The sequence below is a fragment of the Podospora pseudoanserina genome, chromosome 3 (genome assembly GCF_035222485.1).
Source record: "Podospora pseudoanserina strain CBS 124.78 chromosome 3, whole genome shotgun sequence".
Classification (NCBI taxonomy): domain Eukaryota; kingdom Fungi; phylum Ascomycota; class Sordariomycetes; order Sordariales; family Podosporaceae; genus Podospora; species Podospora pseudoanserina.
Genome location: NC_085922.1, coordinates 807,980 through 828,850, shown reverse-complemented (window position 1 = coordinate 828,850; position 20,871 = coordinate 807,980). Strand labels below are relative to the sequence as shown.

Genomic DNA, 20,871 nt, shown 5'->3' with positions numbered 1-20,871 from the left:
CAACCCCGCCAGCGGGGCACAAGTGCAGGGGTAGCAAACTTTTGTGACGTCACGTGGAGCGAGATATTTTCTGGGGAAGCTGATGGTCAGTGCTCACATTGCACGACAGTCCGGATCTCGTATCAAACTTCATATTGGTTGAGGGATGAGATTTCCTGCCTTATTGACTGCTTGATCGGCATTCACAAGTTGTTCTATTGCACTTTCACACGACATTCCAGAATCGCAAAATGTCATAATGTTCATTTTTTTTTTGAGTGTATGATCCCCAAGACTATGATAGAGATGGGTCTCTTGAACTCATGCAGTGAGTGAGTGAGTGAGTGAGTCGCCTCTCTGCTAGGTTCATGCATGCGCTGATCAAGACCATCTAGTGCTCGAATCTAAAGTCCAACCTCTTGTTGCCCTCATCCTTTGTGGTGGCCAGATAATCGAGTCGCTGCTCCTCCGTCATGGCAGCCCACTTCTTATCCCTCGACTTGTTCTTCCAGACATAGTAGACCTTCACCAGCGCATAGACAACAATGTTCATGCACAGAATCGCGAGTAGCTGTCGGTTACCACGCTTATACAGCGACGCTCGATCATCCTCTCGGTAGATATTCGAGGAGATGATGCCCGACGTCTGAACCGCCATGTTGTACACGGCAGCCGAGATGGTACGAGACCGAACCGAGTTCGCGTTTCGAGAATTCCACGCCACCTGGATGGGATGGGGGTTCGGGAATGACAGCAGCAGTGTAGTCACGGCGTAGATTACCCAGCGGTTGGTGTTGGCAAGGTCGGCAACATTGAAGAAGATCAAGAACGGCAGACCCCAGATCTGACTGGTGACAGATAGCGCTGTCAGGTTGCTGAACTTTTCGGCTGCGTATGCCACCGCCAACATGGTGATCATGTGGCCCACGGTGTAAGGGATCGTCAAGAGGTTGGCCTGGAAGGTATCGAAGCCCAGACCTCTCAGGGAAAGAGTCAGATACTGCCCAACAGGCACAAAGGGGATCTGGAAGACGAGACCCAGCGCATAAAGTGGCCTACCACAATGTCAGCTTTCAGTACTTGATGACAGACAGCAGCAACTGGCACATACCACAAGTCATAATCCTTCAGGCTCTTCCACAACAACCCGACGGTAATCCGCTCTCGGTTGTGCATATCCGACTTGCTGGGATCCTCGCGCAGCACCCGGTTCACCATGATCACTTCCTCCCTCTCGTTGAACCAGCCTTCCTTACCCTTGCCTCGGAACCAGGAAGCAGTCTGGCAAGGACCAGCAGGCATCAAGAGGAACGCCATGATACCGATGATCAGAGTCAGCAAGCCCTCGATCAGGAACAGCCACCTCCAGCCTGCATGACCCTCGACACCACGCATACGCAGGAGACCTTGAGCCAAGAGTGCTGAAAGGATATCGGCAATGCTCATTGCGGTCCAAAAGTAACCAAGACGGATGGTGAGCTCGGCATGCTTGTAAAAGTATGACAGGTAGAGGATGATCTGTTGAGTTGTTAGCAGTTACTCAGTGGCAGAAGCAGACAAGGTCTCTCACATCAGGGATGAAGCCACCTTGAAGCATGCCTAGCAGTGCACGGCAAACAAGGAAAGAGGTACGACCACTAAGCCAGAACTGGGCGCTGGCAACGATGGACCACAAGACCATCTGGGTTGGAATCCATCGGTCGGGTCCGACCCATTTCGAAACCAGCTGAGAAGGCAATTCTGCGCAGAGGAAGGAAAGCTTGAAGACAGTATTGCCCAGGTTGTAGTCTTGAGTGAGTGTCAACCAAAGAACCCGCTGTCTCTGTCGAAGTCTTGCTCACCGTTTGTGTTCATTTTTAGCTCGGGGAGGAAGTTATCCGTCAAGGCTTGACCGATGTTGGCACGGTCAAGCTCCAGAGCCATGAACATGATGCAGGCCCAGACCATGATGCGCCAATCGATCTTCCGGATCAGTTTGTTTTCTTCCCCCCAGGTCCATCTTGCGAGGGGATCGAAGCGGTGGGTGTTTTCCCTGAACAATAACGTCAGTTTCCAAGAAGTACAAAACAACAAGGGCGTATTCACCATTCTGCTGGTGGTTGGTATTTCTCAGCCGTCTCTGGATCGTCAAAGACACTAGGAAGTGTTGCGATGGCTTCCGAGTCATATGGCTTGCTGCGCTGCCAGAAGTGCTTCTTTCGCTCGATGGGCTCCCCTAGAGGTGGAATAGAGGCGACGGATGTGGAGGAGGCATCGAAATCCTTCTTCTCAGAGTCGCTTCCGCGCGCAGTGGCTCGAGTCAGGGCCTTCCCTCGAGTGAGAACGGTCGCCATGGTGTCGTCTTTTTTGCTTCTCTCGTACCAGATGATGCGAAGGAGGCAAGACTGGCCGCTGCTGTGGATCGACACTTCTTTCACTCGGTATCATCACCAGAGACGGCCCTCTTTATACCCATCTCCTCGCCTGGAAATATTGATTGCTACACCACGGGAATTATCACGACTTTCACGGGTACATGGCATGGCGAATACAGCCTGCAGAATCACGCTTGAAGGTACTGGATCATTGGTACCGGGGAGAAAGCAGATCAATGCATACTGGTCTGCACATTACCTACAATTGTCGGTGCGTCCGAACCCCCCCGGCTGGGTCTTGCCCCCCACTCAACACTGATGGCGACATCTACAATGTCCCGTTCAAGCGGTTTGCCCGCTTGACAGCACCCTCAACCAACAGTAGGGACGGGAGACGGCACTTCAGACGAGGAACAGGACCGAGATCTGGACCCCTGGTTTCCAGGACGAGAAGCGCCACAGACAAGAACGTGGCTATCAGCTGGGCGAAGCTTGTCGAGAACAAGACGAAGCCATCGGTCTAGACTCTCTGTTTCAACCCTACCCAGCACGCTGGGTATCTCCTGCCATCTTAGGCCGTAGTGGCAACTATTTGGTTTTGAATGCCCACGCGGATATTCAAAGCGTGGCGAAGGAAGGCAATTCTGGAGGTTCATACCTTGAGAAAAGATCCTCACAGCGTAACCACTATCCTTTAGACGATGCTCCGACAACGGCTCTCGAATCTGACTGATTTCATGACCCCTGATAAGAAATCTTCAAGATTGATACCCTACGTTGGAGCCTCGGCATTGAAATCAGTTATTTCTGAGGTTCCAGTGAGGTTGGTGTTGCGGGTTGGTGGGAATCCGATGGCGTGATGATTCGTGATCGCCTTGGCCCCTGACGCGACGAGATACTTACGAACCGCTGGTTTGCAACACTCTAGTAACAACTCGGCTCCAATTGGCTAGCAGATGATTTCCCCATACCAAAAAAAAAGAACAATATGGCGACATGGCCTACTAAACTGACAGAACACGCCGTCTTGCATTATCTCCGGCTTCCACCCTTGACTGCGGCTGCTCCTAGGGCTACGGCGCCGGCTCGGGCAGGGAAACGTGGGGGTAAAGGCGCGACCTCAACTGATTCCTAGAACACGGAATGCAGTATGTCGCAGCCGGATGTCGTCTACTCACCCCGCAGTTTCATGATCCTCGGCGCCGGGTCTCTTTGTCCTCTGGGTTGTATCGCAACATCCGGGGCTGGGCTCACGTTAAGTCCGGACAGCGTCGCTAACTTGACGACATCACGAAATGCGCTATTGCGAGCTCGTCATTGCTGCTGATTCGACAAGACACGGATACGGTACACTGGAGGGCCACGACCTGATTGACCAGCCCATGGGTGCAAACTATGGCAGCTGTGTTGCGCGGGGTTGCACACCCTCACGCAATGTTGGTGTGGATGGTGATGCACTTTTTGGCTCCGAGGCACCAAAGAGGTTGACCATCTGAGGCCGGTGGAAGGTTGTATAAGAGACGAGGCATTCCGTGTATCAGACAGTCCAAATCCTCATCACCATCACCTCACATCCCCACACATCAGAAACAGACACAATGGCTCCCTCCGCAATTGAAACTCAAACCCCTGTAGTGCCCATCGTCACCAAGGGCGCCGCCCCCACCACCGAGAGACCGGCTCCCCTCAAGCTGACCGGCCTGCTTGATCAGTTCGAGTCCTTCGAGGTCACTCCTGTCATTGGCAAGGAGTTCCCCAAGGCCAACCTGGTCGAGTGGCTCAACGCCCCCAACTCAGACGACCTCCTCCGCGAGCTTGCCATCACCATCTCGCAGCGTGGCGTTGTCTTCTTCCGTGCCCAAGACGAGCTCACCAACGAGCTCCAGAAGAAGCTCATCCTTCGCCTCGGCGAGCTCACCGGCCGCCCCGCCACCTCCGGTCTTCACATCCACCCTCTGCTCAACTCTGAGCGTGAGCTCGGCGGCGACGACCCGGAGATCAGCACCATCTCCTCCATCCAAAACAAGAAGTTCTACGCCCGCGGCGCCATCGCCGACGAGCTCTCCCCCAAGAAGCAATCCACAGGCCAATGGCACTCCGACATTGCCTTTGAGCCAGTCCCCGCGGACTACACCTCCCTCCGCCTCGTCGAGCTCCCCACCACCGGCGGCGACACCCTCTGGGCCTCGGGCTACGAGCTTTACGACCGCCTCTCGGAGCCCTACCAAAAGTTCCTCGAGTCCCTGACCGTCACCTTCCAGCAGCCCGGCTTCAACAAGGTCGCTGAGGCAGCCGGCTTCAAGCTCTACGACAAGCCCCGCGGCGCGCCCGAGAACATTGGCACCGAGCTCAAGGCTGTCCACCCCGTCATCAGGACCAATCCTGTGACCGGATGGAAGTCCCTCTTCCCCGTCGGCGGGCACGTCAAGCACATTAACGGAGTTACTGAGGAGGAGTCCAAGGCGCTGTTGACGTGGTTTTTGGACTTGGTGTACAAGAACCATGACTTGACTGTGAGGCTGCAGTGGAAGAACAAGAATGATATTGCGATTTGGGACAACAGGAGCACGTTCCATACTGCTACTTTTGATTACCTTGGTGGGGACTATGGGGAGCGGTTTGGCAACAGGGCTGTGGGCTTGGGGGAGAAGCCGTATTTTGATCCTAATAGTACTGGGAGGAGGGAGGCGTTGGCCAGGGAGAAAGGGCAGCAGTAGGGTGTCTAGGGGCTTTTAGTGGGACCTGGCCTGGATTGGTGTACGAAGTTTATGAATGAATGTATCTTATTTTGTTGACTCAACTCCTCAGCTATGTAGATTGATTGAAGCTGCATTCTTGCCGTGGCAGAAAACTATACATATGAAACTGTAACTAGCAAATTTGTGCATGACCTGTCCCGAGAAAAGGGGAAAAGGGGCCAGTTCAGGGCGTTTTGCCCACCTCACTTAACCTTTCATAGGTGGTAATATTGACTCCAAAAACCATTCAGGCTGAGTGGCGCAATGGTAGCGCGTTACTTTCCGGTTTCAACTTTGGTTAAATCTCCAGCTGGTAAAGGTTCTGGGTTCGAGTCCCAGCTTGGTCGATGTTTTTGTTTGTTAGGGTCACTACTCCCTTTTTTTGCCCCTTTTCTCTAAACACGACACCATTCTTCGTTTCTTTTTTCTTTTTTCTTTTTCTTTTTCTTTTTCGATTTTTTTTTTCAAATTCTGAGTTTGTTTGCAGGAGGGCCAACTGCAGGATGATTTACTTCCACCATTGAGCAATAAGTGACACTTCAACTCTGCCAGGAAGTACCCCAGCACAGAAACATATCTGTCATGTCACAACACCACCGAGTCAAACGCAGTACCATGATACCACCATCATCATCATAATCATTAGAAACATCTCAACAAAGGTAATAACCCGAAGTATCCAGCATCTTCAAACCCCTAAACTCGAACCTCCCATCCATCCATCCCTAATAAGGCGCACTCCGATGCCCATGGCACCACAACCACCCATCCAAATTCTGCATGTAGGCATCTAAAAACCAGCAGATTAGCCACCCACCCATCACTGGACAAAGAATCGTCGTTGTTTCAACTCACCAATATTCACAGTACTAACAACATCCGCCTCGGTGAAATCCCAGCAAGTAGACCTGATCCCCGTGTTCCCGTCCTTGTGCGTGTCCCAGCATTCAAGAAAGGCGTTGCCCCTTTTCCGACATGTCAACATCAGCGTTGGTTAGTCCGTTAGTTGGAGGGAGAGGAAAAACTTACGTATCCTGCGAGATGAGCCTCCCGGTCCAATTGTCAACACCCACACACAAATTCATGTCCTGCCTCGTCCGGAAGTTGCTCCCGTCCTTCTTCTTGCAGTTGGCCACGACGTATTTAGGCTCCTGCCACGACCAGGTGCACGAGGCCGCGAACCCGGCCGAGGCAAGCTCGGGGAGGGCCGCGAGGGCAAGGGTGAGGGCTGAGAGGGTGAACTTCATTTTCGTCTTGCTTGCTGACGATCTGATGAGTTGGATGGTGCTGCTGATATCGAACTTGCTCTCCGAGAGACAGAGGGGGGGGTTTTATACAAACAAACCACCAAAGATTCAAGCGGTCTCCCCTTACAAAAAGGTCTTGGCATCACTCTACTCAACAGGGGGCGGACACCTCGTCGACTCCATCGCGCGGAGCTCGTTAGCGTAGGCAGCCGGATAAGGAGCCAATCGGTAAACACAAACGTAAAAGAACTATTGTCATAGACAACTCCACGATGCCACTTTGGAGGGGCGATTGCAGATATCATTCCTTGGGTAGCATGGTATGTTGTTGTTCGGTTCTGGGCCCAAGAGCCAATAGCACAAACGTAGGAATCTTCCCGTCGGGATGTTGGGATGGCCCGACACTACATCTCGATTGGTGACAGCATCAGAGATGATTGGCGAGAATCCGAGTAACAAGCTTTGGAACTGTTCCCCTATCCCTGAAAAGTGCACATTCTTGCATGAGTAAATGTCCTGACCATGATCCCATAGCCCTGATACCGACCGAGAGATGAAAACAACGCGCCCTGCTACAACTAATGGTATCGACTGCTGCTTGCAAAAGCAATACAAAACAAAAGCACAGAACCAAAAATCAATAGTACAACAACAACCCAATCTCCATGTGTGCTCAGCCTGCGCTGTTACCGCCGCTTCTCATCACCCAACCACCTTCCTTAGAAATAACTCCTCATCGCGTCCTGATACCCCGTCCCGCCCTTCAGATCCCGGTCAAAGTTTGCCTGTACCTCCAAGACCTGCCGGATATGGCTCATACACAAGGGCTCGCCCTTGTTAACCGCCAGCGCCTGCGCCGTCCTGACCGTGTTCTTGATCTGCCTCCCGTTCAGCTCCTTCCGGGAAAGACTTTCGTAATCGCTATCGGTGAACGGCCCAAGCTTGCTGCCCTCGTGAGCACGAACGCGGTCGATGAAAATCTTGAAGATGGCCTTCCTGGCCTTTTGTTCGAGGTTGCCGTAGCGAAGGGCAATGTGAATACGGGATTGGAAGGCGTCATCAAATGTCTGTGTTATCATGTCAGCAAGAAACCGACAGCAAGGGCAGGCAACATACCTCTACACGGTTCGTAGTGAGGATGAGAATGTTCTGCACGTATTCAACCTGCTTGAGGAATATCGACACCAAAGCATTGCGGTGAATGTCGTGCATGTTCCTCTTCTCGAGGAAGACGTCCGCTTCGTCGAGCAGGAGGATGGCGCCCCAGGCGTGGCAAATGTCGAGAATTTTTTGTAACTCGGTCTCGAGGAAGCGAGAATCGGTGCCCAGCTCGCCCGCGGAAACCATGTAGAGCGGACACTTGAGCAGTTCCGAGATGCCCTCGGCTGTCAAAGTCTTGCCAGTACCAGGCGGACCATGAAGAACAGCTATAGGCTCGTCAGTGATATGCAGCATGTTACGAAGAGAGCGAAAAAACTCACCGACCAGGCCTCTTCCCTTGCCTTGGATGACATCGTCGATACTCTCGGCCGCATGGTACTTGTGAGACTCGACCAACGCCTTGACTATGTCTTTGGTCTTGGACTCGAGCACCAGCGAGTCATACGCCGTTTCGTTCCACTGAATCTCCTTGACACCAGAAACGGTAAACTCAAGCCACAGCTTTTCCGCAAACGAGAACCCAAGCACCACGGGAGAGGCAATCAAGTAGTCCTCCTCGCTGAACTCGGGAATTTTCTTGGCGTCCTTGGAACCAGTGGCCGGTACCTCCTTGTTCTCCGCCTCCTCCCCATCTTTGGTCTCTTCACCGACCTCATCATTCTGCGCCGAAACCTTTTCCAGCTTCTCCCCCGTGTTGTTCTCAGGAGGGCCGCTCCGCTTGGGTCTATAAAGACGAGTGTTGCGCTTGAACGCTTCCTCCTCGTCATCAGAGCCACATCCACTACAGTCCGACTCATCAGAGCACTCATCATCCGAGTACCTGTCGTGGTCCTTTGGCCGCACCATCGAAATCGGGTAGTTGGGATTGATCCTCCTGTGAATAGCAGGGTCGACCATGATCCGGCCATTGATATTGACCTTGACAACTCCCTTCTTCTTCTTGTAGTACGCCATGCCCTGATGACTCTTGTAGTACACACCAGCCAGGCCGACGAACTTCTTGCCTCGCTCCACCAGCTCCTCGCGCACCCTGGCTTCGTTCTTGTGGTAGCTGAGCGGATAGCAATTCAAGCTGGTGATCTTGCGAGCGCCTCTAAACTCCATAATCTCCTCTGAGACGCTTCCGTAACCAAACTGCTTGCCGTCATACTCGAAATACTTACCCTCCAAGTAATAGTAGTCGCCTTTCATGAACGAGGAGTGTTTCTCTGCGATCTCAACCTTGAAAACGCGAGGCTCGTCCGGCGAACTGTAGGTGTGGGCGAAAGCAAGAGTGTTGGGCTTCCAGAGGGCCCAGAGCAGGTCAAAGGTGATGAGTCCGTTCTTTAGCATCGGGTACAGACTAACCACTGTTAGCTATCGAGAATGAACCATGTGATTTCAGACGCCCACCTCTTTTTGACCTCCGCATAGTCCTTGTCGAGGTACTTGATCAGGACCTTCAGGTGTTTGCGCTTATCATCCAGACGCTTCTGCTCCTTCTTAAGATCCCGCTTGGCACCCTTGCAAGTACGCCGTTTAAGGCCCTTCAGAGCTGTCTTCAAATCATCGAGATAGCTTACAATTATCAAGTTAGCCACCTCCATCAAGTCGAAAGGTAAGGGCAACTTACAGAAAAAGTAGATTGGGGTCCAGCTTGGGTGTGCTCTCCACCAATGACACGCCTTTAACATTGCCCATGACATCCTGCAAGCACTCGCGTAGGAGTTTACTCTTGATGTCGACAATGGTAGCCTTATACTTGCCCTCCCAATCAAAAGTTCTGCGCACATGAAACAGAAAATCATGATACTGCGAGTCAACCGAACCCTCGGCCGTGTCCTGGAGCTTGTAGTTGTGAATCGAGCTGTCCCAAACCTGGTCAACCCGCTTGTAGTTGAGCTTTGCCGCCTCCTCCTTCTTCTTCTGCTTCTTTCTCTCCTTTTTGTCCTTGGTCGGACGCTTGCCGTCGCCGAGAAGGTTGGGGTCCAGGAGATTAGAAAGGCCGGCGTCCAGATCTCCCAGACCATAGTTGCCTCTCCCGCCAGGAGTTTGGCCGAAACGAGGCCCTCTCCTGGAACTGCGAGGAGGATTGAAGCTCGGGGGCGCACCGCCGTCATAGTCGTCGTTGTTATACTGACGTGAAGGGTTAAAAGAATAAGGCATGGCGTTCTGTCTCTGGAACTGCATGCCTTGAGATGAAGACAGGGGCACACCGAGTGGCAAGTGTTGCTGCTGCTGCGCCAATTGTTGCGCTTGCGCCACAAGAAGGTGCATCTGTTTCACCGCCTCTCGTGGGCTCATCTCGTCCTCAGAACAATCCTCGGTTTCGGCTTTGGAAGCATCAGAGTCAGATTCGCCGGATGAAGACGAGGACTCCTCCGATGTGACAGGCTTCTTGGACTTCTTGCTTCGTGACTTTCTCTTGGACCTACTAGCCTCGTGTCGCTTCTTTGTCACCCGCTTCTTCTTGGACTCGCTCTCAGACTCAGAGGAGCTATCGTCATGGTCCGAGGCGGAGTCAGATTCGCTGGTGTCATCATCGGTGGCGCTCTCGTCGGAGGAGGGCAAGGCATCAGCCTTCTTCTTCCGCTTGGCTTTCGACGACTTCTTCTCGATCTTCTTCTTGTCCTTTGGCTTGCCAGCCACTCGCTCGCCGGTTTTCTTGTCTGTGGCAGCTGCCTTGGGGTTGCCTTCGACTGGGGCCTTGCATTCCTCACCGTTAGCAGGGGCTGGCGGATTCCCCTCGCGCACCTCAAGCGAGTGCTTGTCTGTTTCCATGATTGCTAAGGATACCTTCGCAATAAAGACGGCAAAAGAGCTGATGATATTGTTGGGTTGCAGATTGGTTGGATTGGTTGAAGATCAAGCCTTGAGGTATTGGTCTGGTGGGTGCGGAGTATTGAGGGCCAAGAGGGGCACAGAAGGAGCACTTCAGTGGTGCAAAACTGCAGACCGAGTAGGTGCCTTGTACTGCAATAAGGTTGTGCGACTGGCAGGCGCAACGTGGGTGGTCAAGAAAGAAGCTTAGACCCGCGGGGGGTCCGTATTTGAGGATCTGTTGTCGCCTTGCCAATGGTCAGAACGATGGTGATGACTGCGCGGAAAAGTAGGCGGACAAAAGAGCCAGTGACCCAACTGTGGGCTCCCGAAACAAGACGGGTCAAAATGAACCAATACCTTCCCACTCGCTGGTACACAACTGCAGAGCCTGTGCCAATGCGACCGAGTAGATGGGAGACATCTGACGATGCGACAAACGGAGAGGTGTTCTCCAAACCGGCAACTTATGGAGAAGGCAAGCGACTTACTTGGTTCAAGAGAGACAGAATGTAGTGCGTCCGATGAGCGGCACCAAGATGCTGCCGTTCTCGCTAGTCGCCGCCACTTCACTGGATGATGGCGGACGAGAGTGATGCAGGGTGATGTGTTCGGCAAGACAGTCTGCAGGAGTCGGTGAGACGTTGAGACGTTGGGACGTTGAGGAAGTCGAGTTTAGTACTTTTTCTCCAGATGTAGAGCGGCAACGCACGGCGAGGTTGAGGACCCGGGGTGCCCGCTGGTAGTGTCGGGTGATGTGCCAAGTCCAGCAGGGTGTGTGACTGACCCAGACCACGGCAAAGTTTGGTCGAACTGTGTCCGAGCTCTTTTCCTTTCTCGATCTCCGAGTTAATAGAATGGAGAATTCGGTGCTTTTTGCTGACCTGGACGTTGATGGTGGTCTCGGTCGTTGTGGGATATGTTGAGAGATAGGTGACCGATACCTAAGCTCTTTTGGCGAATGATGCAAGCTGACAGCCGAGAAGTGCTGCAAGCAATGGCGAACAAGTCTGCAGTAGCACACGGAGAGATGACCGGGGCCGGAGAACCACTACAAAAGCGTGGGGTTTGGGGTGCAATAAATACTTCAGAGCTGATGTGGCGGGGCCAAGGATTCGTAAAGGTGTGGAACACTGGTCAACCAAAAGTATAAAAGAGAACCAGGATGATAAGGGAGTACAGTGGCTGATAATCCGAGGTGTTCGAGAAAACCGTCAACATGTCTCGGATCGAGGCGGCATCATGTCATGGTGTTCGCTTGCTTTTAAATGCCGACCTTCAAACAGGTTCACCCAATGAACACCATCCTCCGCATGGAAGGCAGGTTTGACCAGCATTAGTAGCCAGCAGAAGGCTCATCGCATGTCTGAAATTGCTCTCTAATTGGACCCGGAGGCTGCCACTGTTTGCTATTGTTTCTCTAAATGGGACGGAGTGGTGCCAAAGAGTGGCATCCTGATTGAGTGGAGCCTGCTTTGCCGCCTTTGTACGCATGGGTAGAGCCTCGTTTCGGTAACAAGACAGAGGATTGGCAACACCATCAGATCGACTTGTAGAGATGATGTGACATCCACGAGGCGAGCGCTGGCAGGGGTCACAGAAGGACAAGGCAAAAAAGGCAGCTTGGAGCACCCCACCTGCCATCTCAGCTTCCAAAGCCAAGAGCCAGTGAGAGATGCTCTACCGAAAAGAAGAGAAGACAAAATTGAGCTTCGTGACCAGAAATCCGATGAAGTGCCTAGCTGTTGCCTCTGTGCCCACACGTGGAAAGCCTGAAAGGAATACAACGTCCTGCCAACCGGCTGTTGGAACCGTGCATACTGTCGGACTGATCCGAGAGTATCGACAAATTCAGGCCGGGGTGTCGGCGAGAGGCACCAGTCAAGCCCATAAAGAGAAAGAACAGAGCCTCAAGATGACAGCCAAGAATGGGTCTCTCCCGGCAGAGAAGGCAACCAACAAGGCTGACGCCAACGGTGCCTCTCTGTCGCGTATCACCAGTCGCACCATAGAATCCGAGATTTGGCGGCGATAGCGATATCTGAAGCGAATGTTTTGGCGCCCTTCGTAAATCTGGAGAACTGCCTGGAGCGTGTGCGTGCCCACAGATCTCTGCGAGTTGCTGATTTTCGTCGGGGCTGCCACACCACTTCTGCTTCTTGTCTTCATTGCCCCTCTTTCTTTCTAAGTGTCTCACATTCGACCACCGAGCGTTCTCCTCGACACCGTAAATGGCTGGCACTAGGTACAAGAACCGAGACACTGTTCAGTACCCCTGTGTGTTAGCCGACGTCGTTTTGATGACGATCCGAGAGCAGTGGGCTTCCAGAAAAACACCATGATGTGGGAAACCGTGATGCCAATCGGGCATTAGACCTAGGCGAAGAGGGGCTGCCAGCGATTTGTTCCGCGCCTAGTGTTGCAACCATGTCCCAACCCGCTGGCACGACGTGAAGCTTGCGCAGCGTGCCAAACGCTTCACCCCAAGCAGGTAACCACAAAAGGGCCGCACAGGGGGTTGGCAATGTCGACTCATCCACTCGAGCACTCAGGCAGACGGTCCAGAGATGGTCGTATCATGCAGTTGTTCTGGCTAACAGGCCGGGCGCAGCTAGGGTCGGTCCAAGGGCAAGGCGCCAATACGGTGACATCTCGAATCGGATAGGTTGCGAAGTGTGTCAAATAGATCACTCGGCATCATTCACATCGTGGCAATCCATGTCACCATTTCTTGTGCCGAGTTGCAGGCTCCTGTGGGCTGCTGCTGGAGACTCAGTAAGCCGTCGACATCAAGTTGAGAAGTTGAGCCGAAGCCCAAAGCGATGGAGACGGCATCCTTCGGCAGTGACTGAACCGAAGGGACCAAGTAGCCAGCCATGTGCACAGCAGTATCTGCATACCGAAATCGGCCACGCTTCACAGCAACTTTTGAGGAAACGGCTTTGCCGAAACACAGGCTGACCTGGCGAGTACCACGAACTCGATAGATTGGGCAAGGATCCCGTATCAACACTACCACAGCACTCGTATGAAGTCGATGAAGGATATCACACCATGACGGGGAACTGCCGGGTGCTCATTAATTTTGCATGTTGTGCAAGACCGGGCTGTTACTGGTGGGAGCGGGTTGAAGCAGCGAAACCGTGCTGCCGTCGCATTGAACTGAGGGGTCGAAAGAGAAGGTTAGGGTTGCAGATACCACCGTTAGGGATGCCGTTGCATTGAGACGAGGCGATAAATCCAACGTTGAGAAATTTGGAGGACCGGTGTATCCATTTTGTGATCCGAAGCTGGAAGAAAGAGAGATGGAAAAGAGAACACAAAGAAGGAATTGCATTTTCCAGGGCAGGTCTTCGCCAAAAGATATCGGTCGGTGATGGCAGCCTGGGCACGTGATCTGATTGGTCAATTCCTCGCCCCACTGCAGTTCCCAGATGCAACACAGCAGACATCACCAGCCATAGACCTCGACCAAACAAGCTGCATCCAATATGCAAGAATCCCAAGCCACCATCTATCCAAATGTCGAGCAAAAAGAGGAAGGTACTGGATGATCTGGAACAACCCGGTCGCAAGTCCCAAGCAGCTCCTGCATCTCAACAGTCCCTCAACGTAGCGGCTTCAGATGATGCTCACTTTCGGCACCTGTATGATCGTGAGCTCGACTTCAAACAACTCGCCGAGAAAGATGTAGACTTTGCTGCTGTGTATGTTTGTGTCTATACCTTCCACCTTACCATAGCACTGGCTGATGATGTGACTCCAGACTCCAAGAAAATGGCCATCTCGATTTCACCGAGCCAAAAGCGGTCATGCAGCTCACCAAGACGCTGCTGTCACTCGACTTCAACCTGAAGCTGGAGCTGCCCGATGACAGACTGTGCCCTCCAGTAGGCTTTCGCCTCTCAGATACAGTGTCGATTCTCGCTGACAAAGTCATAGGTGCCAAATCGACACAACTACATTTTATGGCTTAAGGAATTGGTAGACACCTCGTCGTACGAGCCACCAGGCCGACCAGCCTGCGGGCTCGACATTGGAACAGGAGCAAGCTGTATCTACCCCTTGCTGGGGACGACCCAGCGCCCATCGTGGCGTTTTGTTGCAACCGGTATGTGCTGTTCATGTTGGTGAGCATGGTTACCATTGCCAGCTAACACCAACCAGACATTGATGAGAAGTCTTTGCAATATGCAAGGGAAAATGTCGCGTTGAACCATCTTGAAGACCGAATTATAGTGTTGGGGCGCCAACCAGAAGACACCCTGATTCCTCTCCGTGGCAGAGAAAACGAGAAGGTCATCCACATCGATTTCACCATGATGAACCCTCCTTTTTACGAGTCTGAGGACGATATGCTCTCTTCGGCGCAAAGTAAAGTACGTCCGCCACATTCGGCTTGTACTGGCGCACCTGTCGAGATGGTTTGTGAGGGTGGCGAAATTGCTCACATCAGTCGGATGTTAGAAGAGTCTCTGGTACTGAAAGAGGAGGTTCAGTGGTACACCTCCATGCTAGGCAAGGCTAGCAGTGTCGAGACTTTGGTTGACAAGCTCAAGGCCAATGGGATAGACAACTACGCCATCACCGAGTTCATACAAGGGAACAAGACCAGACGATGGGCGCTTGGGTGGAGTTTCGGGCCGATGAGACCAGCAGAACATGTTGCCAGGGTGAAGACCAGCGGCTGGAAGAAAGTCTCGCCGCCAGTTTTGGCAATTGAGGTTTTGAGTCTGCATCCGGGGAGATCAATTGACCACGCCATCACGAGGATTAACGAGGTTATGCGGTCATTGGAGCTACTGTCGTGGAACTGGGACACAGACGCCAGAAAGGGAACAGGGAGGACAAGAGAAAATGTTTGGAGCCGGGCATCGAGGCGGAAGAAAATGCGAGACCAATCCACAAGCTTCTCCGTGTTGAGTTCAGCCGCGCCGGGATCTGATCCAGTGCAATGCCGGCTTGGGTTTGACGTTGCCGTTGAGATGGGCGTCCCCACGACAACAGTAACAGTGCATTGGCGGGAAGGACATGACGCCGTTATGTTTGAGAGCTTAGGGGGCTTTTTGCAGGGAAAATTGAAAGATTTGAGATAGGAGCAGGTCGTCTAAGACACCGTGGCTGGAGAGGAAATGAGTTTCTGGAGGTTTAAACACAACTTTTGGCCTTCGCGTGCCCCACTATTTCCGCCAGAGTAGTCAGGTATTTATCGCGACACCCGCCGTGAGTTTCGCGGAATCTTCCATGGCGCTTCTTCGCAACCACAAGCATATTCAACGCTGCCAAAGCCCGCCCCGCGACGTCATCCTCATCAACCCTCTCTCTTCAATTGACAAGACAACAACACACCCACCCAAAAATGTCCGACCAAACCCCCACCACCTCCCGCTTCACCGCCCAAAACCAAACCACCAACGAGCGCCTCTCCCACACAACCGTCGGCCTCGTCGGCCTGGCCGACTTCCGCAAACGTCGCGCCGAAGTCCTCGAGCAGCAAGAGCGCGAAGCCCGCGAAGCTGCCGCCGCCATCACCCGCGTGAATAACAACAGCAACATCCCAACGCCCCCGACAGATCCCAAACCGGCACCCCCGCCGCCGCCGTCCCCGTCCCTAGTGAGAGCGAAACCGACCGCCGCCACCACCAACCTCCCCCGAAAAAGAAAAAGAAAACCACCACGAAGCGCACAGTCAAGGCGTTGGTGTCATTCGGAGATGATGATGAGGAAAACAATCAAGAGGAGGATGGGCCACAAACAACAAAACCCAAGTCGAAAAACCCGACCACCGAGAGCGAGAGTGACACGAAGAAAATAGTCAACACCTCCGCCCCCGTCATCCCCAAAGCCCTGACCAAGGCAGCAAGATTAAAGGAACAAGCTGAAAAGGACGCCCTGAGGAAGGAGTTCCTGATCTTACAGGCGGCGGTGAAGCAGACGGAAATTGCGATCCCGTTTGTCTTCTACGATGGCACAAACATCCCCGGGGGTGTTGTCCGGGTGAAAAAGGGGGATCACGTTTGGCTTTTCTTGGACAAGAGCAGGAAGGTGGGGGCAGAGCTGGGAGTGGGAGGGGATAAGAATGCTAATGCGAGGAGGGATTGGGCGAGGGTTGGGGTGGATGATTTGATGTTGGTGAGGAGGGGGGTTATTATTCCTCATGTAAGTTCACTTCGCAAGGGTCATGAGACAAGGTTATTGACATTTAATGTTAGCATTACGACTTCTACTTCTTCATTATGAACAAGACTCTCGGCCCAAAAGGGAAGAGATTGTTTGAGTACAGAGCTGAGGCTCCTCTTCCTGCCGGGGACAGTGCTGCTGCTGCTGCGACAGCAAGTGGTGGCGTTCTGAAGGCTGGTGGGAATATCGGAACGCTGGAGGGGGCGGGTGATGACCCAGAGTGGACAAAGGTTGTTGATCGGAGGTGGTACCAGCGCAACAAGCACATCTACCCGGCGAGTGTGTGGCAGGAGTTTGATCCTGACGTGGATTACTCCAAGGAGATCCAGCGGGACACTGGTGGAAATGCCTTTTTCTTTTCGGGGACGAAATGAAGTCCCGATTGACAGTATCCGCAAGCAAGTTCCCGGTGACAATTGGGATTGGCGGGGATGGATGATGCCATCACAGCAAACCTCTACCACCAGGGCCGGGTCGTTTGTTGGTTGAAAGGATCAGATCTCTCTCGATTCCAATCGACGTGCTGAATCCCAGCTTCTATCTTGCTGGGTTTTAAGTCGTGAGCTTTTCTTCTTCCCTCAACCATTAACCAACCACCACCCCACGCCCGCCAATCCAAGCACAATCCACCCCGGCCACAGGACCAACAGCAAGATAGTGTTCCCCGACCCAAACAGCAATACAAAAATCTCAAACTCGAGCCTCTTTCTGAACAGCCTTGACCTCTGCCCGTTCCAGACTTTGGCATAGACCCACCTGCCCGCTAGCACACCGCTCTCTGCCAAGATTTTGGAAAGGAGAAAAGAGCGGTAGGCGACGGCCTTGCTTGCGACAAAGGAGGCGGAGGCGAGGATGGTTAAGGCGAAGAGGGTGTTGAGGTAGAGGTGGTAGGCGAGTTGTTGGAAGTGGTGGATTGTGTGGACTAGGGGGGAGATGGTGGTGATGAGGAGGTCGGAGGATTGTTGGTTTCTTTGGAGGGTGGAGGATTGTTGCCTTGAGAGGGTGGAGGGGTGGGTTTTGCGGGTGGTGGTGGTGGTGGTGGCGGTTGTGGTGCTCATGGTTGTGGGAGCGGTGTTGAGGGATGGTCGTCGAGAGATTGGTCGGGATGGTGGACGGAGGGTTTTGGAGGAGGGGTGGAGAGGCATAGTTGTTTCGAGGTTGAACATGGTGATGTCAACCCTGGTGGGGAGATTGATAATTGTGTGGCGGTTGTTGTGAGTGATAAATAGGAGCTGGTATTGTTCGGTCCGATCGATCGGATGGGTTTGTATTTGTGTATGTGAGTAGTCACCCCCACCAATTCTGAGAAAAGTATATCACGCAAGATGCGGGTGGGTATGTGAGAGAGGGGAAGTGTTTATTGATGATATATGTAAGGTGTATGTAAGTTTCCCTTCCAATAGTGTGCTGCGATGTGAGTGTGTGCCGTGGTGGTAGGCGGGTATTATTAACAGAATCGGAAGTTGTTGGGGAGAGAGGGAAGAGACTGCTACTTGTAGTTTTGCTCCGGAACTTCCCCTGCATCGGAGCTTGTCTGGAAACATGACGGCACCGGGAGACGCTAGCGAGGAAACATCGTGGGTGGATATTTGATCAAGAGAGACCCCGTGGACCCTTCCATCATTCCGTGGAGAACAGGGCGGTTGGATGACTGTTGGTCCCCACTGGCGAAGAGACTGGAATGTCTTGGCGCCTCATGGAGACTTCGACCCGAGGACCCGGCAGATGCTTTCGGGGCGGGCTTGTTACAAATCAGACATGTTTGGGAATAACAAGCCCAATTGTTTGCAGAAAAGGATCAGAGAAACGACGAACGGTATGCGCGCCTTTTTCTGTCTCGTCCTCCAAGTAGTTGTCTCACCAATCGATGCTCGGTTCGAGGGTTGAGTGCATAAGGGCCAAACGCAGGACCCCTTACCCCTCTTGTTCCCGGTGACTCCACTATTTGACGTCGTTGAGTTGAACCCTGCCGGCCGTTTTTTGCTTTCGGGGTTCCACTGAGTGTGGACCCCTGAACATCATCACACCCTTTCCCACGACCCACGTGGAGAGATTGATTCGAGCAAAGACTGGACGGGTGGCAGTTGTGAGTTTAGGTTTGAGGGCTTGAATCTAGATGCGAGTGATGACTCTGTGACATTGAAACGGCTTTGGTGGAATGAACTGGAGGAAGTGGCTTGCGGAGAGAACTCGGGTTCGATCGATGTTGGCGAAGGCGTTGATCGCGAAGCGGACCAACCGCAGTGGGGGTTGAGCGTCTAGTGGCTGCCGTTGTGCCGTTGACAGCTTCTACCAGATGTTGGGTTTCGATGGATGGGTGATGAGCAGAGGCAACACATAACATCCCGAGTGTGTCAGATCCACGTCGCGCAGACGAAAGCCACTGACCGGATTGCAAGACCCGACCAGATGTGCTGGAAACGCCGGTCCTCCGGGATTGCAGCGGGTAGGGCGGGGCACCGGATGCAGCGAGGAAGATCCGGAATGAACCCTTCGGGGTGTTGGGGAATACTTCCACTGCTCAAACTGGATGGTCAGGTCGGCTCAGAGTTGGGGAAGACACTCAAACTATTCCATCTCTTTTTTCTCCCCTAGAGTTGGAGAAGTCACCAAAGCCGGCCTTTCTCTTCTTCTCCTTTGGTCTTTCTCCTATTGTCCTTTGCTTTATTTTTACTTTGTTTTCAGCGAAGCCCGAAGATACCCTTTTTTTTATTTGTCTACTTGCTTGGCGTTTGGCTTTTCACTTTGTTGACGACTGTTTCTATTGATTTTGTGTTGATTTTTTGCGACGAGGACTCGGCATCGCTAACTTGAAACAGGGCGGCTGCTGCTGCGATGGTAGGATCTTGGTCGAATTCTCGTCATTGCTGATTCTCGGCTTTTCTCTCGCAACATTACTCGAGGAAGAGAAGGCTTGGAGCAGTTCCTGGTGGGATGCTGGAGGGTCAAGGTAAGCTGTAAGAAAAAAGCCCGTCAAATCTCAATGAATCGGACATTAAGAGGTATACCCATCTTGACGAGTGGGGGGATGGCCTGTCCTGCTGCTGGTCTCCTTCCATGGGAGAGAAGCTCCGGATGCCAGGAATACTTTTTTCCTATGCAGAGACACAACGAAGGTGGAGGTGGCCGAGACTTAAGATGCCGACTGTGTACTTGGTTGACTCGGACGGCAGAGAAACTGACGGTATAAGGAACAAGAGTCAGAGTGATGGCGATGAGTCCAGCCAACGACTCAAAGGTACAGATGAATACCCTGATGGATGGTGGTTCCTTGTCTGGTAAGCCAGCTGGGTTGTTATCAAGTTGATGAAATGAGCTGAGTAGGTAATGGCGTTTGATTTGGATACTGTACAAACAAGATGCAACCTGGCATTAAGCAATAAGTCGAGGAGAATGCGTCCGAGAGGAGACTGATGTCAATTGAGAAGCCGAGACCACCTATACACGATGTGGATGGGAATTGCAAGACCTTTTTCAGCATCATATATCACAGGGAGTGAAATTTGAAGATCAGGACCTGACTGGGCACCGGCATCAAGTCATGTCCGTCACCTTCCTGGCAACTGTCAAAGACCATGGGAATAGATTGGCCAACTGGTCATGATCGGCGGAAACCCTTGGCTAGAGAAGCGGTAGGAGACAACGGCAAGGTCTATGGTGCCTGAAACGTGCGGTCTAGTGATAGGTGAAGATTGCAGGCCACTGCGGCTTCTCCGCCGTTTGGATTTTTCTTCGAGTATTTGTCGACATTACCTCCCAACCCACCTACGACTTCTCGATTACACCGGCTATCTTAAAAGTCAGGCTCTACACGACAATGTCATTTAAGAAACCAATTGTCGTCTTGCTAGGCGGCAGCGCTGTGTGCGGTCCTGGCGCTCGGAGTGCAAAAGAAAATCGTTTGGCGGCTCAGTCGCGACATTTTGCCATTTCCTGTGAGGAGTCGACTGACAATCAATCCCAACTCTCTTAACACAGGGAGTCTTCTTTCTTGAGAAATTACACCTAACGTAATATAACGGACCAGGCATCAAACAAGTTGGGCACCAAGTGCAAAAGTGTTTAATCTTCCTCCAAACCCTAACGTGATCCTGATTTGGAACTCTTGAGATTAAACAAGGTAAGCTATCCACTCCTGCAAGGTCATATTTGTGGCTGACATCTTAAGAACATCATGTCCCAATTGAATGGAGCGGCCCTTTAGGGTTATCCGACTTCTTGTCGACCCTTTCCAAGTTCACGACCCGTGTCATGAAACACTGGGTACAGCATTTGGTAACGGGAAGCCCTTAAAGCCTCTAGTAAGACTGACTGGCTTACCCAAAATTTATAATTCCGTCTCTAAGTTAACTCCCGAATAGTATCAACCCTAACAGCATTGCCCACTTCTATTGCGGAACAACCGCCTGTCAT

The 20,871-nt window shown here is 52.5% G+C and overlaps 10 protein-coding genes and 1 non-coding gene across 11 annotated transcripts; 5 read left to right on the top strand and 6 right to left on the bottom strand.

The window, feature by feature from the left end:
• Positions 1–370: 370 nt before the first annotated feature.
• Positions 371–2,312, bottom strand: QC764_0049070 (uncharacterized protein; the record flags this gene model as incomplete). Its single annotated transcript, XM_062940377.1, has 5 exons — positions 371–1,034; positions 1,091–1,497; positions 1,550–1,767; positions 1,821–2,011; positions 2,065–2,312. The coding sequence occupies 5 exons, from the start codon at positions 2,310–2,312 to the stop codon at positions 371–373; spliced, it is 1,728 nt and encodes a 575-aa protein (XP_062801314.1).
• QC764_0049080 (uncharacterized protein) lies at positions 1,644–2,022 on the top strand (the record flags this gene model as incomplete). The annotated part of the gene is made up of 2 exons (XM_062940378.1): positions 1,644–1,664; positions 1,840–2,022. The coding sequence occupies 2 exons, from the start codon at positions 1,644–1,646 to the stop codon at positions 2,020–2,022; spliced, it is 204 nt and encodes a 67-aa protein (XP_062801315.1).
• Positions 2,313–3,931: 1,619 nt separating the features above from the next.
• Positions 3,932–5,050, top strand: QC764_302440 (uncharacterized protein; the record flags this gene model as incomplete). Its single annotated transcript, XM_062945359.1, has 1 exon — positions 3,932–5,050. One exon carries the CDS (start codon positions 3,932–3,934, stop codon positions 5,048–5,050), a length of 1,119 nt encoding a protein of 372 aa, XP_062801313.1.
• Positions 5,051–5,321: 271 nt separating this feature from the next.
• Positions 5,322–5,418, bottom strand: QC764_0049050. Its single transcript has one exon. It is a non-coding gene; the product is annotated as a tRNA-Arg (tRNA).
• Positions 5,419–5,796: 378 nt separating this feature from the next.
• On the bottom strand, positions 5,797–6,318 carry QC764_0049040 (uncharacterized protein; the record flags this gene model as incomplete). Its single annotated transcript, XM_062940376.1, has 3 exons — positions 5,797–5,861; positions 5,927–6,036; positions 6,101–6,318. The coding sequence occupies 3 exons, from the start codon at positions 6,316–6,318 to the stop codon at positions 5,797–5,799; spliced, it is 393 nt and encodes a 130-aa protein (XP_062801312.1).
• A 692-nt stretch (positions 6,319–7,010) lies between these two features.
• Positions 7,011–8,811, bottom strand: QC764_0049030 (uncharacterized protein; the record flags this gene model as incomplete). Its single annotated transcript, XM_062940375.1, has 3 exons — positions 7,011–7,385; positions 7,435–7,745; positions 7,800–8,811. The coding sequence occupies 3 exons, from the start codon at positions 8,809–8,811 to the stop codon at positions 7,038–7,040; spliced, it is 1,671 nt and encodes a 556-aa protein (XP_062801311.1). The 3' UTR covers positions 7,011–7,037.
• Positions 8,812–8,831: 20 nt separating this feature from the next.
• On the bottom strand, positions 8,832–11,476 carry QC764_0049020 (uncharacterized protein; the record flags this gene model as incomplete). The annotated part of the gene is made up of 4 exons (XM_062940374.1): positions 11,163–11,476; positions 10,639–11,104; positions 9,092–10,526; positions 8,832–9,036 (listed from the first exon to the last, which is right to left on the bottom strand). The coding sequence occupies exons 3-4, from the start codon at positions 10,237–10,239 to the stop codon at positions 8,832–8,834; spliced, it is 1,353 nt and encodes a 450-aa protein (XP_062801310.1). The 5' UTR covers positions 10,240–10,526; positions 10,639–11,104; positions 11,163–11,476.
• A 1,856-nt stretch (positions 11,477–13,332) lies between these two features.
• QC764_0049010 (uncharacterized protein) lies at positions 13,333–13,674 on the top strand (the record flags this gene model as incomplete). The annotated part of the gene is made up of 2 exons (XM_062940373.1): positions 13,333–13,460; positions 13,623–13,674. 2 exons carry the CDS (start codon positions 13,333–13,335, stop codon positions 13,672–13,674), a joined length of 180 nt encoding a protein of 59 aa, XP_062801309.1.
• Positions 13,675–13,800: 126 nt separating this feature from the next.
• On the top strand, positions 13,801–15,374 carry QC764_302410 (uncharacterized protein; the record flags this gene model as incomplete). The annotated part of the gene is made up of 4 exons (XM_062945358.1): positions 13,801–13,985; positions 14,045–14,168; positions 14,221–14,389; positions 14,446–15,374. The coding sequence occupies 4 exons, from the start codon at positions 13,801–13,803 to the stop codon at positions 15,372–15,374; spliced, it is 1,407 nt and encodes a 468-aa protein (XP_062801308.1).
• Positions 15,375–15,637: 263 nt separating this feature from the next.
• QC764_302400 (uncharacterized protein) lies at positions 15,638–17,351 on the top strand (the record flags this gene model as incomplete). The annotated part of the gene is given in 3 exon segments (XM_062945357.1): positions 15,638–15,814; positions 15,829–16,437; positions 16,491–17,351. The coding sequence occupies 3 exon segments, from the start codon at positions 15,638–15,640 to the stop codon at positions 16,830–16,832; spliced, it is 1,128 nt and encodes a 375-aa protein (XP_062801307.1). The 3' UTR covers positions 16,833–17,351.
• On the bottom strand, positions 17,037–17,624 carry QC764_302390 (uncharacterized protein; the record flags this gene model as incomplete). Its single annotated transcript, XM_062945356.1, has 1 exon — positions 17,037–17,624. One exon carries the CDS (start codon positions 17,622–17,624, stop codon positions 17,037–17,039), a length of 588 nt encoding a protein of 195 aa, XP_062801306.1.
• Positions 17,625–20,871: the final 3,247 nt, after the last annotated feature.